At 42.9% G+C, this 16,472-nt stretch overlaps 2 protein-coding genes and 1 long non-coding RNA gene across 3 annotated transcripts in view; 1 reads left to right on the forward strand and 2 right to left on the reverse strand.

Moving 5' to 3' along the window:
* ZSCAN31 (zinc finger and SCAN domain containing 31) overlaps positions 1-16,472 on the forward strand; it is a 284,613-nt gene that overhangs the window by 88,518 nt on the left and 179,623 nt on the right. The gene's annotated exons all lie outside the window — the stretch shown is intronic.
* Positions 1,506-16,296, reverse strand: LOC129391498 (uncharacterized). The gene is made up of 3 exons (XR_008615687.1): positions 16,201-16,296; positions 5,835-5,927; positions 1,506-1,797 (listed from the first exon to the last, which is right to left on the reverse strand). It is a non-coding gene; the product is annotated as an uncharacterized lncRNA (long non-coding RNA).
* On the reverse strand, positions 8,573-14,544 carry ZSCAN9 (zinc finger and SCAN domain containing 9). The gene is made up of 4 exons (XM_028479415.2): positions 14,083-14,544; positions 13,753-13,900; positions 10,957-11,055; positions 8,573-9,774 (listed from the first exon to the last, which is right to left on the reverse strand). The coding sequence occupies exons 1-4, from the start codon at positions 14,497-14,499 to the stop codon at positions 9,158-9,160; spliced, it is 1,281 nt and encodes a 426-aa protein (XP_028335216.1). The 5' UTR covers positions 14,500-14,544; the 3' UTR covers positions 8,573-9,157.

A 16,472-nucleotide genomic window follows, 5' to 3' on the forward strand; every position in this document is an offset into this window, starting at 1 on the left:
TTTATGGTCTGGCATAGTGGTTAGATCCACCGACTCTCAAGCCAAGTTACTTGGGTATGTAATCCTGGCTGTACCACGTACTAGCTGGGTGACCTTGGTAAATTACTTATCCTCTCTGTGCCTGACTTTCCCAATCTATAAATGGGGATATTAACAGTAGATAGTGATGGAGGAAATTTTCACCTGTTGAGGTATGGGCAAGTCATTCTGACTTATATGATGTACATCTGTTCTAACCATTAAAAAAGAATGCATTTACCATATTGTTCACAATGTCCACTTTGAAGACAGAGATAAATGCCCCCCCCCACTCCGCCCATTATGCCAATGCTATTACTCCTTCGAAGATGAGGGTCCCTTCCCAGACACCAAGGTCATGTTGACTCGCTGTGTATGTGCTAATCTGTCTCTTTTGAAACCTTGAAGGAATGCACCCCTGTCATGTTTGATATTTGTTCTTTGTTCTGACAAGATATGAAACTGTGGTTCAGGCATCCAAAATGCAACCGGGTAACCATCGTGCATGTGGTTTCAGAAATGTTCCTGCGTCACTGAGAACCTGAATTTTATGAACTGTATCAAACTCAAGGACACTACCAGCTGTCCTCAAAACAATATCTGCTAGTAGCTGCCAGCTGAAACCTTACGGTCTCAAGGTCTCCCCTTGTTAACTATGTAACCCATTTTGGACCCCAACCAACCCTTGTTTAGCAAGCACCCTTACTTCTTGCCAGCTCCAATCCTAATTCTTTTATTTATTTATTTGGCTGTGTCAGGTCTTAGTTGTGGCATGTGAGAATCTTTTTTTGTGGTGCATGTGCAAGCTCAGTAGTTGCAGCGTGCAGGCTCTCTAGTTGTGGCGCGTGGGCTCTAGAGCATGTGGGCTTAGTTGCCCTGTGGCATGTGGGATCTTAGTTCCCCAACTAGGGATCGTACCCATGTTCCCTGCATTGGAAGACAGATTCTTAAACACTGGACCACCAGGGAAGTCCCCTCCAATCCTAATTCTTGACAATTTATGTACAAATTGTTTTTTGCCTACCTAAGCCCCCACCCCCCATTTTGTAGTCTGACAGAACACAATTCAAGTGCTTCTTGAATCCATGTCTCTTGGGTTACAGTCCTCAATCTGTCTCGAATGAAACTCTTTTATATTATTATTATAGATTGTTTATTGATTATTGCATTGATGAAAGGGATGTTGTGAGCATTAAGGTGAGTTTTTCTGTAAAGTGCTTAGAACAATGCCTGGCCTATAATAAATTAGGCCTACCCTAAAATGGAAGCCCCGAGATTCCTTTGAACCAGGCAGGATTAGATTTTAAGCCAGAAATGACTGCAAAGTTATTTTGGTGGACCAAGATGTCAGTAAGTCCCCTTTCTACCCAATGGAATACAAGTTTGGTAGAAGTTTATTAAATGGAAGAATACCATGCTGATACCTTCCTGAGTTTTTTTGTTTGTTTTTATAAATTTATTGATTTATTTATTTATTTTTGGCTGTGTTGGGTCTTCATTTCTGTGAGAGGGCTTTCTCCAGTTGCAGCGAGCAGGGGCCACTCTTCATCACGGTGCGCAGGCCTCTCACTGTCACGGCCTCTCGTTGCGGAGCACTGCTCCAGACGCACGCACAGGCTCAGTAGTTGTGGCTCACGGGCCCAGTTGCTCCGCGGCATGTGGGATCCTCCCAGACCAGGGCTCGAACCCGTGTCCCCTGCATCGGCAGGCAGACTCTCAACCACTGCGCCACCAGGGAAGCCCCCTTCCTGAGCTTTTATTCCTTAGTTTTTATTCCCTCTGCAGTTCAAGGGACAACAAAGAGATAAAACTTAAGAAAATGAGAGATGTCAAGGCTGTTACAAAGGAAAACTACTAGAAAATATTCTTCTCTTGATGAGCTGCCACAGGAGGTACAGGGCACTGCCATGAAGCATTGGCAAAATAAGTGAACCTGAATCTAGTTTCTAGATCCTAATGCCTTTGTATAGGTGAGATATGGAAGCAAGTTAAGCAGTTTTCAAACACCTCAACACATTAGGATCATTGGGGAGCTTTTAAAACATCCTGATACCTTGGCTGAAACCGAAATCAATTAAATCAGAATGTCAGCGGGTGGGACTCAGGCACGAATGACTTTAAATATTTCCTAGGTGATTCCAGTATGCAGTTGAGTTTGAGAATTAATGAGTTAAATGATACTTAAAAGAAGTTATCAACCAAATCCAGAATGTGGGACATTCTATATTCTATAGAACAGAAGGTTCAGGTTCTTCAACAAATAAATGGCATCTTTCAAAAAGGCAGGGGAGAAAGGGGAGCTGTCATAGATTAAAAGAGACTGAATAGATATTCCAACCAAATGCAACAGTAAACCTTATTTGGGCCCTAAACAGACCAAAACAACTGTAAAATGGCATATTTGAGACAACTGGGGAAACTATAACACAATGACATTAAGGAATCACTACCAATTTAGTTGCCATAATGATACTATGTTTATGTTAAGAAAAAAGTCCTCATTTGTGAGAAATTCATACTGAAATTTGTACTTGTGGGTGAACTGATATAATGTCTAGATTTGCTTTGAAATACTCAGAAAGAAACAGAGAAAAAAAGAAAATGGTGCAAAGATGAGAGTTATTGAAGTTGCGTGAGAGGCAGAGGGGGTTCATTGTAATATTCTCTTTATACTTATATATGTTTGAAATTTTCCATAGTAATTTTCTTTTAAATTAAACAAAATCCTACCTTCCTTCCTGAATAATTCCATCCAAAAGCCTTTAGGTAGGGCCAAAGGAAGTGGGTGAGGAGGTGGCAGCCCAGCCCAGAGTGAGTTCAGAGCCCCAGTGAGTGAGAAGAGTGTTCAGAGAGGTGAAGGGAGGAAGCTACATTAGGAAAATTTACACTGATATATTACAACTACCTACTCCACAGACCCCATTCAAGTTTCACCAACTTAAGATCTGAGGTCTGAGCCCATGAGAGGAGCAAGACGACATGGGGAAATTGATTACACACAGGAAGGATTAATCAATTAAGTAAATATACAAGATATTGGGAGCCAGATTCCTCATGTCAGAAAAGGAGTTACAAACATGAAAAAGAGAAAGGCCAAAATGAATCCTGTGGTGTTGGACTGGAACTGAAGGTATCAGCGTGAACTCAAGTCCCAATATCTACAGTTACTTATAGAAATAAATATAGATGTAGGCATGTAGGTATATACGTATATATATTGTATTTGATAAATAACACTCCAATGTTTTGATATAAATGGAAAAAAAATAAAATTTGGTTGACAAATAACAAATTCCTTCCAGTTGTTTAAAGACTTAAAAGTCAAAAAGCAAAACTTTCACACTTTTAGAAAAAAATTAGAAGCATTTTTTTATGCTCTTGAATAAAGCAAGATTTCTTTTAAAATACACAAACTGCACAAAATGTGAAGGAAAAATTTTGTAAATTTGACATCATTAAAATTCAAAACTACATCAAAAGATACTGGAAACAAGTAGAAACTACAAACAGAGGACTGACAGAAGATATTTGCAAGCCATATGATCAACAAGGATCAATATACAGACTATACAGAGAGCACTAACAAATAAACAAGAAAAAAGCCAACAATCAAACAGAATAATTGACAAGAACTATACACAGGCAATTCATAGATGTGGAATCTGGAATGACCAACAAACATACGCAAAGATCCTTAACCTCATTATTTACTAAGAGAAGACAAATTTTAAGCCATTTCATACCCATACCTCAGCAAAATTTTGCAGAGCTTCAATAATATTTGCTAGTAAGAATGTGAAAATTTTTGAACTCTTGTACACAGCTGATGGTGTAAGCCGGTATGCTCATATTAAAAAGCAATGTCAGGGACTTCCCTGGTGGTCCAGTGGTTAAGACTCTGTGCTCCCAATGCCAGGGGCATGGGTTAGATCCCTGATCAGGAAACTAAGATCCCACATGGCACGGCCAAAAAAAAAAAAAAGCAATGTCAGTATATACTGTATAGTAAAGTTGAAAATGATATACACATGGACTTAACAGCTTTAAATTATTTAACCTGTAGGAGTCTTGTACATGAACAATAATGTTAATTGAGTCACTTTTCTGAGCCAGACACTGTTTTAGATATTCAGGATACAACAGTAATAAAAAAAAGGACAAAGATTTCTGCCCTCATGGAGTTTATATTCCAGTGGGGATTGACAAAAAAATAAACTATGAGAAGAATGAATACATAAATTTTAATAAGATGTCACGAGCACAATGTTTTAAAAAAAGGAATAAAAGAATAAAACAGAATTAGGACAAGACCCTGGTCATTTTTTTACTGGTCTATTCCTCAAGATTGTTTATGTAGCTGGTAATCTTGAAAGATGAGATAACACATCCCAGTGGTCAATTACCAGGCTTACTTACTGCTTGTTATAAAAGCTGAGGATTTCCTAAATTCAGGCTTCCCTGGAGGCAACATAGGAATGTTGTGTGTATAGCATCCACCTGAGCCCATCATGTCACCTCCTTAGGACTTGGGGGCAAGGGCAACTGATGCAAATACAATGATCTCATGCTACTTGCTATCTATGAATAACAAGTGTTAGGCTTGCTATCTATAAGAAATGGGCTGGGAAAAAAAGAAAAAAAGTAAAAAAAAGATCAGGGCCTTATATCCTGGACCCATGCAACAAGACATGTAGGAGCACAAAAGGCCCAAGGAGGACTGTCATGCCTAAGGTTTTTGAGAATTGGAGAAGAAAACAATTACAAGGACTTTTAAATAATATGGCTATTTGCGGAGTGGGGAGGTGGGCGGGCATCGATGCATTGGAGAAACACAATGAAATTCTGAAGGCAAAATGTGAAAGGCATTGGGCCTCCTTGGAATCATATAAAATCCTTTGTTTCTGACCCAGGAACTCGTTTTTTTTTTTTTGTTTGTTTGTTTGTTTGTTTGTTTTTTTTTGCGGTACGCGGGCCTCTCTCTGTTGTGGCCTCTCCCGTTGCGGAGCACAGGCTCCGGATGCGCAGGCTCAGCAGCCATGGCTCACGGGCCCAGCCGCTCCGCGGCATGTGGGATCTTCCCAGACCGGGGCACGAACCTGTGTCCCCTGCATCGGCAGGCGGACTCTCAACCACTGCGCCACCAGGGAAGACCAGGAACTCGTATTTTATGCCAGATTCCATGAAACAATCACAGCCTAATTAGTTTGTTACTAGAGTAAAATGAAATCCCAGACCCCTAAAATCTGAGAAAATATGTCCAACAGTCTTTGTCGATGTCATTTTACACATATTTGTTCTTGGGTCAAAGACTCTGGTTATGTATACACATCTGTCTCATGATTCGGAACATTACTTATGAATTTTCCTTAGACATATATTCCCTTTCAGTATTATAGTGATAAAGCTTTGCATGCATAATGATTTTTTAACAATTCTAATTCCCTCAAGATATATACATATATTGGTATAGGAGGCCAGCACTCACTCTAGACACATTTTAACTCTTGCACTGCTTTTACCTCTTGAGGAACAGTCACCTTGCTGCCAGACAAAATTAAAGGTATTATGGCTAATTTGTAGACTCTTTAAAAATATTTCAGTTTATTAACTCCTCCCCATGGTCACTTTTAAAGACCCCATAGAAACTAAAAGATTCACTTCTCTGCTGAAACACAGAGAAATTTAGGGACTGCTCAAGTTCCCCGTCTAATTAGTAGCAAAATTAGCACTAGAAGCTTTGTTACCCAGAGTTTCAGTTATCCAGTAAGATTTCTACCCACCTATATTGTTTCTCATGAACAGTACCCCTTACCTACATTATTCATCAGCTGTTGTACAGGTAACAGTGGTGACTCTCCTGGCTTGGGTAGTCCACAGTCCCATGAATAAGACTGGAATTTCAGTCATACCTAAGGAAACAGATTCAGGAAAGTAAATAATAGAAGTGGAGGAAGTTGGAAAGTGGCAAATGACACCAAGCACTGCCACTGTGAAAGGCTACAGCATGAGCTGTGATGAAAGCCAGCCTTTGATGTGATCTCAAAGAGAAGTCTAGTATATTCCTTCTCTCTCCATTTCTCTACCTTGCCCCCAAGGGGATTGGGCAAACCTGGAAACACTGCCCTAGATACCTGCATTTTCTCTATGAGTCAAAGAAAGTTTCCTAAGGGTGAACAGAATGTAGAAGGCATCTAGGATTTCCCAAATTGTGGGTTGAGTTCTGAGTTAACTTCTTGCTATATGAGCTTCAGAGAATCTCCTGGTTACGGCCTTCATCTAGCTCATCTGATAGTAATACCTTTCTGTTCAACAATTAGTTCTATACCTTAAAAGTGCCCCCAAAGCACTGGCCTCTGATGCATTGGGTATCATCTTGTTCAATATTCAAGGGTAGGATGACCAGCAACTGGTCCAAGTGTGAGGATGTCATCCAGAATGTGAAGAGGAGGTGGTGACTGTGCTGGAGGATCTGGAGAGAGAACTTGGTGAACCAGGAGAGCAGATGAAAAGATTGATGTGGGACTGTGTGTGTGTATGATACAAAACGAAAGTGGGTGAGTCAGGGCTCTTTCTGAATAGGCTCCACCACACCTATTTCTTGTCATTCCACCACCCCTCGAGCAGTGGTTCTAAACTTCATTTAGTTCTCCAACCCTTTTGAAAATATGATGGACATTATGGGTCCTCAGTGTATTAAAATTAACCACTACCATAGTAATGCCCTTTTGAATCTAAATGTTCTTAATTACTCATAGGTCCCATCTGATCCACTTGGGAAGGAAAGAAGGAGTTCTTATGTCTCCAAACAGATCAGGAATCCCTGAAATGTCACCTCTGGTCCCATAAGCCACATCCCCTTTAAGAGGGTGGTGAGGGGAAAGGCTGCCTCTGGGGGCTCACCTTTTCTAGAAAGCCTCAGCTGACTTCAGTGGGAGGTGAGCCACTCTGCAGAAGTGAGAGTTTCAGGTAGTCAAATGGACAAGTATGAATTTTTAGTTTTTTAACACGTTTTTTCTGGTTACACACATTTTTTAAAAAATTGATTGAATGCTAAATTTGTAATTACTCCTTAGTTTATAAGGACAGAGAGACCAGAATCACATGGTAAATAAAAGTGTCTCCTGAACTGATTCTCTTTAAACTGTAATTTTAAAAAAATCTTTACTGTTTTTGATGTTTGATCACTGACAGCTTTCAACCTCTATCTTCCCCTTCCCTTCTGCCCCACATCTGGGCAAGTTTATAAGAAATCCCAGTGCCTCCTCACTTGGCACCTGAAGGAAGTTCAAGCTATGCAAGCCCTTATCTATTTGTGCAATGAGAACTATTTCCTGGACCCATCCCCCAACCACAATAAAAACCAGGGCCACTAGCTCTCACTCTCCTTATGCTACTCAAGCCAGTTCTGGACCAGCTTGGGTGCTACCCTGCTATCCCCAGAGAGTTCCATGATGAGAGTAATAAATTTTTCATACATTCTTGTGTGTGTGCATGGCATCATCCCTAGTAACTGGGAAGGGGGGTCCATACCACCTCTGTAGGATCATCGCATTCACAGTTCAAAGATATGTAACACAGAATGTGAAAGGGCCGTATAATCCCCCATCCACCCTAGTTACCATGTTGACAGTTTGTTGCATATTTGCCCTGCACAGTCAAATCCTGACACATCCATAACCATTCTGTACCATTCTGGATAAGTTCCTATGCCCATCTTCAGTCCTTTTACCGAACGATGTCCACTGTCTGAACTTTTCCTTCCTTTCTTCATCCCACGTACATGTTCTCTGTCTTTCTGGCCACTGTTTCTTCTTTTGGCCCCTGGCACCACAGATTTCCTCTTTCTCATGCCCTTCTCATATTATTCCCTCTTCATATACTTTTCAGATATACACAAACTTCCTACTCTTGCATTTCATTTGGAAGATTTTCTCCCTTACAACAGATCCCTTCTTTTCACTGGATTATTGTTTCAGATGGAAAGGTCAGGACTGATAAAAGGATAGCAGTTCCAAAGAAAATATAGAGTTATACGGGAAGGTATGTAGAACACTGAATGGGAGCATTCACCAGGATCCTAAGGGTGAAAAAAACCATGGACATGAGATTAGATCAGAACATCAGCAGACAAGTCCAGACCTAAGCAAAGCAACAGAAGGGAAAAACTCAGGAGATTTAATATGGTAGTTTTTAAAGCATCTTATGGATGATGACCCAATACTCTGATGTCTTGTACTCAGAATACCGATGACTTTTTGTAACGCTGAAGATGTGATGGGAAAGCACTAAGGGAATTTCAGGTGACTAAGCTTAAATGAGGAAATCTGAGAATACCAGTATGAAGCATGACACTGTAAACAGATTGGAATTTGGAGTCAAAAGCCCAGGGTTTAACTAAGAAGACCCGATGTGAGATGTTAACATTAGAGGAAGCTGGGTGAACGGTATATAAGCACTCTATCTATCTTTGCAACTTTGTTATAAGTCTAAAATTATTCCATAATTTAAAGTTACTAAAAATAAAAGTCCAGGGTTTAAGCCTTTGTGCTGAGGCTTGGGTTTTGTGAATCTTCAATTCCTCATCTGTAAAACAGGATAATGATAATACTCATTTCCCTGTGTGGTTGTTGTGAGGACCAACTGTGGTTAAGTAAGTGGAAGCACTCTGAAAAACAGCGACGCACCAGCCAGTGCTGGTCACTATCTCAGGGGAGCATCACGCAGGTGTCAGAGGGAAGCAGTAGGCACAAAAGGTGTTTACTATGCAGGTACTAGTCACGGGGAACACCAAAGACCCATTTACTGTAAAACATCAGCAGAGCTCTATGGGATCTTTAGGGATTAAACACAGATACAGATCTTCCTGGCATGTTGGCTATAGCAGTGCCATTTATTACATTATTAGAAAAGTTTAGCAGCCATCTCAAAGAGAATAAGAGACATGGGGGTAGTAGGAAACAGGAAGGCGCAAAGGAACCAAAGGGAAAGTAGCAGCTTCAAAAACCCAAACCTACCTCTTTAAATGTCCCCAGACCAAAATACACTTAGTGGAGACAGGAAGAAAGGCGTTTTCTAGTCTCGACCTACCCTACCCCACACAACTTGGCCAGTGATCTGGAAAACTTGCACACAGCTTGGATTAGACCAGCTCTGCCACCACGTGCATCTTCTGATGGCGGATGAGGTTGCAGTGGCGATTAAAGCTTTTCCCACATTTGTTGCAATGGTGAGGTCGTTCCCCTGTGTGGCTTCTCTGATGCTCGATGAGAAATGAACGCCGACCGTAGCTCTTGTTGCACTGGCTGCACTGATAGGGCTTTTCTCCCTTGTGGATTCTCTGATGCTGGATGAGACCGGCACTCTGACTGAAGGCCTTCCCACACTCCTTACAGTGGTACCGTTTCTGAATATTGTGGATTCCTCGGTGATTAAAAAGACCCGAACTCCGACTGAAGGTTTTCCCACACTCATTACATTCGTAGGGTCTTTCTCCAGTGTGAACTCTTTGATGTCGAACGAGACCTGAGCTCTGAGCAAAGCTCTTCCCACATTCTTCACATCTGTGTGGTCCGGCTCCTAAGGGGTTTCCCCAGTGCCTCTCTACCCCACCCTTGCGGTCACCAACTTCTCTGTGTCGCGGATCCTGCTGTGATATCTCCCAGGTCTGTCCGTAAGACATTTTCCCATGTGGTTCCACTCTCTTAGGACAGTCTTTCCTTAGCACCAACTCTCTGTCCTCAGTCTTGGTCATTCCATCTGAAACAAAAAAGACCAGGTAAATGTCACTTGTTCCCTGAGCCTAGTGACAGGAGGGTCACTATGTGCATAGAAATGCAAGGTGCTTCAATCCTGATGTCACTCTACGTCACAGAGTAAGGAGGAGGTTAGAAGCAGAAGGGCCAGTGTGTTAACACCTTCCTCTAGGTAATGAGGGAGGTTTGCCCTCTTTGGCGAAATGCAGCTCGGTCCACCCCAACATGGATGAGGCCTGGAGAGAATTTTTTTTATACTTCTTCATGGGAAGAGAAGGGTCAGGATCAGAGTGGCTTCTTTGGAGTCTTCCCTGAGAACTCCCTCCCCTCTGCGAGGTAGGGAGCCTCCAAATGACCCTTTCCAAGGAAACTGACCTCATGTATACATTCATTCATTCAGTCGTTTATGGAACAAGCACTGAGCTTCTCCTATTCTAGGTGCTTCAGGCAGTACTTTATGTTTCTAATCCATAACCATCCCGGGTGCATCCCCAGCACAAAGCCTTTGCTCTAGTGCCTCTCTCTTTCTGGAAAGCTCGGACCTCAGATAACGGCAAGCCTCACTCTCTCACTTCCTTTTTGCTCAATTCTCACCTTAATTCTTCTGTTTAAAACTACAATCTGTGTGCCCCATCCATACCAGTCATAATCCCCCTTAGGCAGTTCTATTTGTGCTTCATTCCATAACACCACCTCCTAACACATCATCTCCTTATTTATATGCTTATTGTCTCCCCCTTGCTACAATCTCATCTCCACGGAAACAGGATCTTTCTGGTTTATTCCCTGAGAAGCAAGCTTGGCACATAGTGGCTGATCAATAAATATTTGCTGAATGAATAAAAGAGAAAGGACTGAAATCAGTGCTACTACTATGGCCTCAATTGACTGGCCCAGGGACCAGCACTGAGGCAAAGGCTGCCTGTAGGACTGGTTCATGTTGGACAGTGTTCAACCAACCCAATTAGATCCTCTCTGCTTGGAGGAGTTGAAGGTGAGAATGGAGACAAACAGACCCAAACTGTCTAAACGCTAGAGGGCAGCTGCTGTGGAATTCTTAGGGTTCCCCAGGTGTGATTCCCACCTTGCAACCCAGAAAAGCCCAAGGAAAATTGCCCCCAACCCCCCCCCTTTAACCAACATCTGGCTTTTTCTCCCACATCTAACTGTACTGTCCCTCACACACCTGGATAGGTACCTCTTAGGACTCCTCTGGGGTGAGACGATGGTTCTTCTCCTCCTTTTAGCTGGGAGATGACAACAGGTTTGCAAAGCAGAAATGTGCCTGCAGAGAATAAACGGGCCACAAGTGAGATCAGTACTGCTGCCCAAACTTCACATTTATATCTGAAATGCACAAAGGAACTGGATAGAATATAAAAACAAAGACATTTTTCACCTTTTAATAATGATCATTTATACAGCCTTCCATGACTTACAAAGCACTTTCACATACATTATCAAACTAATTCACCACAAACCCCCCTGATGCTATTATCCCACTTCTTTAAAGAACTAGGAAAAAAATAAAAAGGAAGACAGACATATAGCTAGACAGACCCTATATTTAGAAAAAAGTCTGGAAAATATACAGCAATTTGACAAGAGTAGTTACTCCTGGGGAGTTGGACTTAGAGGAGAACTTTTACTTTTTACTATGTAAACTTATTTGGATTTTTGGATTTTTATTACTATTATTAATTTTTATTACTATTATTTGGATTTTTTTTTACTATCACTATGAATTCTAAACGAAATTCAAACTCGGTGATATAAAGTAACTTTAAATGTTGCTTGGCTAAAAAACCAAACAGCTGGAACTTCGATTTGGTCCTTTTAATCCCAAACACTTACTATGTTGCTTTACAAAATAAGCTTGTCCTAAATGTATAACACACACCTGCATTGATAGTCCTATAGGGAGAATTCTCTGATCTGTAGATACCCTCTGGATACTCTCCTGTAGCCACTGTAGATGCTTAATAAATATTTGTTGAATGAATGAATGACTAGATGGATGGATGGGGGAATAGACTTACTCAGATGTACCCTGGAAGATGGGTTCTCAGCAGGGTTTTAGGTGCAGTTTGGAAAGTAGAAGGAGAAAATAGATGGAAAATGAAAAATCCAAGTTCATGGGGAGAGGAGGAAGAAAGTAGCAAAGGAACTGACGGGAAAGATGCTCATAAAGGGGGAAAATGAAACCAGAAAGAATTTTAATAAGATGAAGTCATGGGAGTCAGAGGAAGATTTGCAGTGTGCACAGAATTTACTCATCAAATATAATTTTAATTTAAATCAAGAGATGTGTTCCAAAATCCATGATAACTCTATGATTGGTAGGATAAATGAAATAAATAGAAGCAGGAGGCAGAGCGGCAAGAAAAGCTGTGACTTTGTTACATATGGAGGTAATGTGAAAATGAAAACAGGAAACCTCTGCTGTAGATGGGTTACCAGAAGGGTAACAAAAAGTCAGAAAGAGGCTGTGATGTTATGTGTGGGAAATTAGACAGAATTTGGAGCCAACTGCTGCAGGGAGAGCTAGAATGGGAAGGCAGCTGACTCAGCCCCAAGTGCCCACTACTATACCCACTGGTGCCCAGTACTGACACCACTAAGGAGATTGCATACAAGGAAATGGCAAAGCTATTCCATTGGATTTTCTCATCCACTCTGCCACCTACTAAGCACATCTCATATCTTCTGACTGCACATGTAAACCCAAATTGACAAGGGTGGCACTGGTAATTTCTGATAAGAACAGTTACTATATATTAAGCATAATGCGTGCCAAGTGTTTTTCACAAATTGTTTGTATTCAATGCTCACAACAAGCTTCTGAGGTACATTTTTGTTATAGACTGAACTGTGTCATCCCCACCCCAAATTCATATGTTGAAGCCCTGTTTTTGTTTATTTATTTATTTAATTTTGGCTGCATTGGGTGTTCGATGCTACACCCGGGTTTCTCTAGTTGCGGTGAGCGGGGGTTACTCTTCATTGCGGTGCGTGGGCTTCTCATTGCGGTGGCTTCTCTTGTTGCGGAGCACAGGCTCTAGGCGCGTGGGCTCAGTAGTTGTGGCTCGTGGGCTCCAGAGCACAGGCTCAGTAGTTGTGGCACATGTGCTTAGTTGCTCCGCGGCATGTGGGATCTTCCCAGACCAGGGCTCGAACCCGTGTCTCCTGCATTGGCAGGCAGATTCTTAACCACTACACCACCAGGGAAGCCCTGAAGCCCTGTTTTTGGAGATAAGGTCTTTAGGGAGATAATTAAGGTAATTAAAGGTGGGGCCATAATCCAATAGGACTGATGTCCTTAGAAGAGGAAGAACTACCAGAGCGCTCTCTGACTCTCTGTCTCTCTCTCCCTCTCTCCACAGGCACATGCAGAGAGGAATGCCCATGTGAGGACACAGCAAGAAGGCCGCTCTCTACAATCCAGGAAGACAGGTCTCACCAGAAACCAACTCTGATGGCACTCTGATCTTCAATTTCTAGCCTCCAGAACTATGAGAAAAAAAACTTCTGTTGTTTAAGCCACCCAGTCTGTGATATTCTGTTACAGCAGCCTGAGCAGACTAAGACAATACTACTATTAACCCCATTTTGCAGATGAAGAAACTTGATCAATCGGTTAAGTAACCTGCCCAGGTACAAGCAGCTTCCAAGAGGCAAAGCCATGATATGAACATGTCTGTCAAACCTTGAAGCCCATTCTCTAAAGTTGTGCTCCACAGTGATTCCTAAAAGTCTTCCTAATGTACCATGTGCCAGGAGACAAGAGAGCTTCTAGGATGGTACCCAGGGGAAGACTGCATGCAGGGGATCGGGACAAAGACAAGCACATTTGGCACTCGGAAGCACTGAACATTGCTGATAAAGCGTCTTCTGACCCCCTCGTTTCCCAGCTCTGGTTTTTTATTGGTTTGTACTTGACCAGGTGGGATATGTTCAGCACCAGATAAATCCTGTCCCTCACCTGTCTTTCCGATACGGTGGGGCTCCTGAGCAGGGTCACATGTGAGCTGGGGCTCCTTAGGCTGGGACTGAAGGCCCAGTGACATCTGCTCTCCTAGAGACACTGTCTCTTTAGAGAGGACTTCTCTTCGGTGTCTGTAGGCTACCATCTAGAAATAAAAAGACAAGATTTGACTTCTGAAGAAATTAATTGTCTAGAGAAACATGTCCCAGAGAGAAGCAGAAAGCTGGGTCTTATTTAATCAGCAAAGTCAAGAGGATACAAAGCAGAGGACACAAGGGTCCTTGGTGACCTACATATACTCTTTCCCTGGTGAATCTCCCTTCCTACCTCGTGTTGTGGTTCATCGAGCTCTCTCTCCAGATCCTCCAGCAAAATCACTGCCTCTTCCCCACTCTCTGGACAGCGCTCCTGCACCCAGCCCTGCACCTCCTTGGGCAGGATACACAGGAACTGCTCCAGTACCAGCAGGTCCAGAATCTGCTCCTTCGTGCTCACATGCGGCCTCAACCACTGGTAGCAAAGATCCCGGAGTCGGGTGAGAGCCTCCCTTGGTCCAGGGGTCTCTTGGTAGCAGAGCTGTCGAAAGCGCCTTCGGAAGATTTCCCTTGCCAGTGGATTATTGTGTTTCAGTCCGGATTCCTGCATTTGGAGGTGACTTTCTGCCTCTGCTTTCACTGTCAGTTCTTTCCAAACATCACGAGCTTGAACATCCAGGGATATAACCTCCTTGGAGTCTGTATCCATTTTGACCTTGAACAGCCTAAAAGGCACCCTCTAGCTGGAGCTATGTTTTAGAAACACCTTTGGAAGTTCCCTCCTAAGCAGTGAAAATCATTGTTTAGGTAGAAAAATGGCAATAGTTAATGATAAAAAACTGATAATATAAGCAACTGTCATACACCTAAAGCTCTTCACTGAAAGTAAAGTGACTTGGTAACCAAAAATGAGAATAGTGGAAAATATAAGGTCATAATGTACAAAAAGCATAGGTTTTCAAGTTACCCAGACCTAGGTTTTATTCCAGTTCTAACTTTTACTAATTGTTCAACCTTGTGCCAATTTCTTATCTTGTTTCAATCTCAGTTTTTTAATGTGAAAAAGAAATAGCAATAATACCATACGGAGTTCACGGAGGAATTAAGGGCCATACAGATCACTCAGAATGGTTAAAAAGTTCAGACTCACTGTATAAAAATCAAATTAGAGAAAGAATAAATGAAAATATTGCTCTTGCCTTTAAAAATATTTTTTAAATTTATTTATTTTGCTGCGCCGGGTCTTATTTGCAGCACGGGGGATCATTTAGTTGGGGGGGGGGGCCGGATCTAGTTCCCTGACCAGGGATAGAAACCGGGCCCCTTGCATTGGGAGCACGGAGTCTTACCCACTGGACCACCAGGGAAGTCCCTGTTGTTCTTGTCTTTGACTAAATGAACTAACTTTTATTGAAATCTTTACTTGAGTTTTAAAAATTAATCTTCAAAACAACCATTAAGGCTGGTTTCATTTTTATTAAATTTACAGAAAGGAAAGCTTAGGTCGACTGCAAGTCCTGTGAGCTTTCCACACTGCTCTGCTGCTTCCTAAGAGTAACAGCCAACACTGCACAACAGTCTACAACATGCTTTCAGATACAAGACCATATTTAATCCTCACAATTACCCTCCGAGGTTTGATTACAATCACTATTTCACTAGATTAGATATGGGGGCCAGGGGAAGTTTAAGTAAGTTTCTTAAGGTCAAATTCTTTGTGCAGACAGTCCTAAGAATCCACAGAAGCCCAAGAGAAAAGTGTGCTCATATCCAGGCAGTGCCTGAGACCCAGGAGGACTGAGCGTCTCCAAAATGTCAGGAGTGCGGACCAGAAGCTGAATTCCAGCTTGACAGGCCCTGTGGCAGACAGCTAGGGAATCGGAATCCGGGGCTTAGGGGTGGGAGGAGAAGAGCAGGGAGCCCTGATTATGTACCTTTAATTTCTAGGCTCCCCAGGGATTTGTATGCACTCCAAGGTTTGAGAATCAATGAACTAAGGGAAAGGGAATCGGAAAATGTCACATTCTGCACTTGACAAGGAGTCCATTCAACGCCCCTTCATCTGCTTTTAGAACCAAAGAGTGAGGGTGTATAGACACTGGCTCTCCACGAGGAAGGCTGCAAAAAGTCTTTACAAATTTGTCCTTAACTTCCTTGTCCCCGAAGATATTTCCCCAGACTCCAGGCGTTTCCTGCCCTGAGTCCTAATCCTGCTGCCGTTATTCACCGCGGTGACCCTCCCCGAGACCTCTCCCGCATAACGTCCCCCCAGCCCGGGTGACGGATCTGCTCCAGGATCGCGGGGCACGACCACCGCCCCCTCCCCCCACTCCGCCCTCCCCGGGGCCGAGGCTCACTTTCCACACCCCTTTCTCAGCCACACCCACCCAACCCCGGTTCCTCACCAGACCTGGAAAACGTGAGGAGGTTGGGGGCTCCCGCCCCGACGCTGGCAGGAGCGCGCCGGGAACAACGGCCCTTCGGGGAAGACGCCAGCCCACCGCGGGGCCCACCGCGCACGGGCACTTCCGGCCGGTCTAGGATTCAGCGTCTCGTTTCCTACCTCCTGCGCGTGCCTCACCTGGAACCAGCCGCCAATTTCCTGGGCGTCCGGTTCGATTTCAACGGTGAATCACATAATCAGAATTCGTTACGTGTGTGGGCCCCAGATAGGTTTTAAAC

Source organism: Physeter macrocephalus, chromosome 18 (assembly GCF_002837175.3).
Source record: "Physeter macrocephalus isolate SW-GA chromosome 18, ASM283717v5, whole genome shotgun sequence".
NCBI classification, from domain to species: Eukaryota; Metazoa; Chordata; class Mammalia; order Artiodactyla; family Physeteridae; genus Physeter; species Physeter macrocephalus.

What these genes read in the sequence shown, in the direction of transcription:
- ZSCAN9 (XM_028479415.2), bottom strand. Translation starts at nt 14,499, where the DNA reads ATGGATACAGACTCCAAGGAGGTTATATCCCTGGATGTTCAAGCTCGT. An exon ending in TCGATGAACCACAACACGAG is followed by an intron (nt 13,901 to 14,082) that starts GTAGGAAGGGAG and finishes TTTTATTTCTAG; the next exon opens with ATGGTAGCCTACAGACACCG. An exon ending in CCTAAGAGGTACCTATCCAG is followed by an intron (nt 9,775 to 10,956) that starts GTGTGTGAGGGA and finishes TTTTTGTTTCAG; the next exon opens with ATGGAATGACCAAGACTGAG.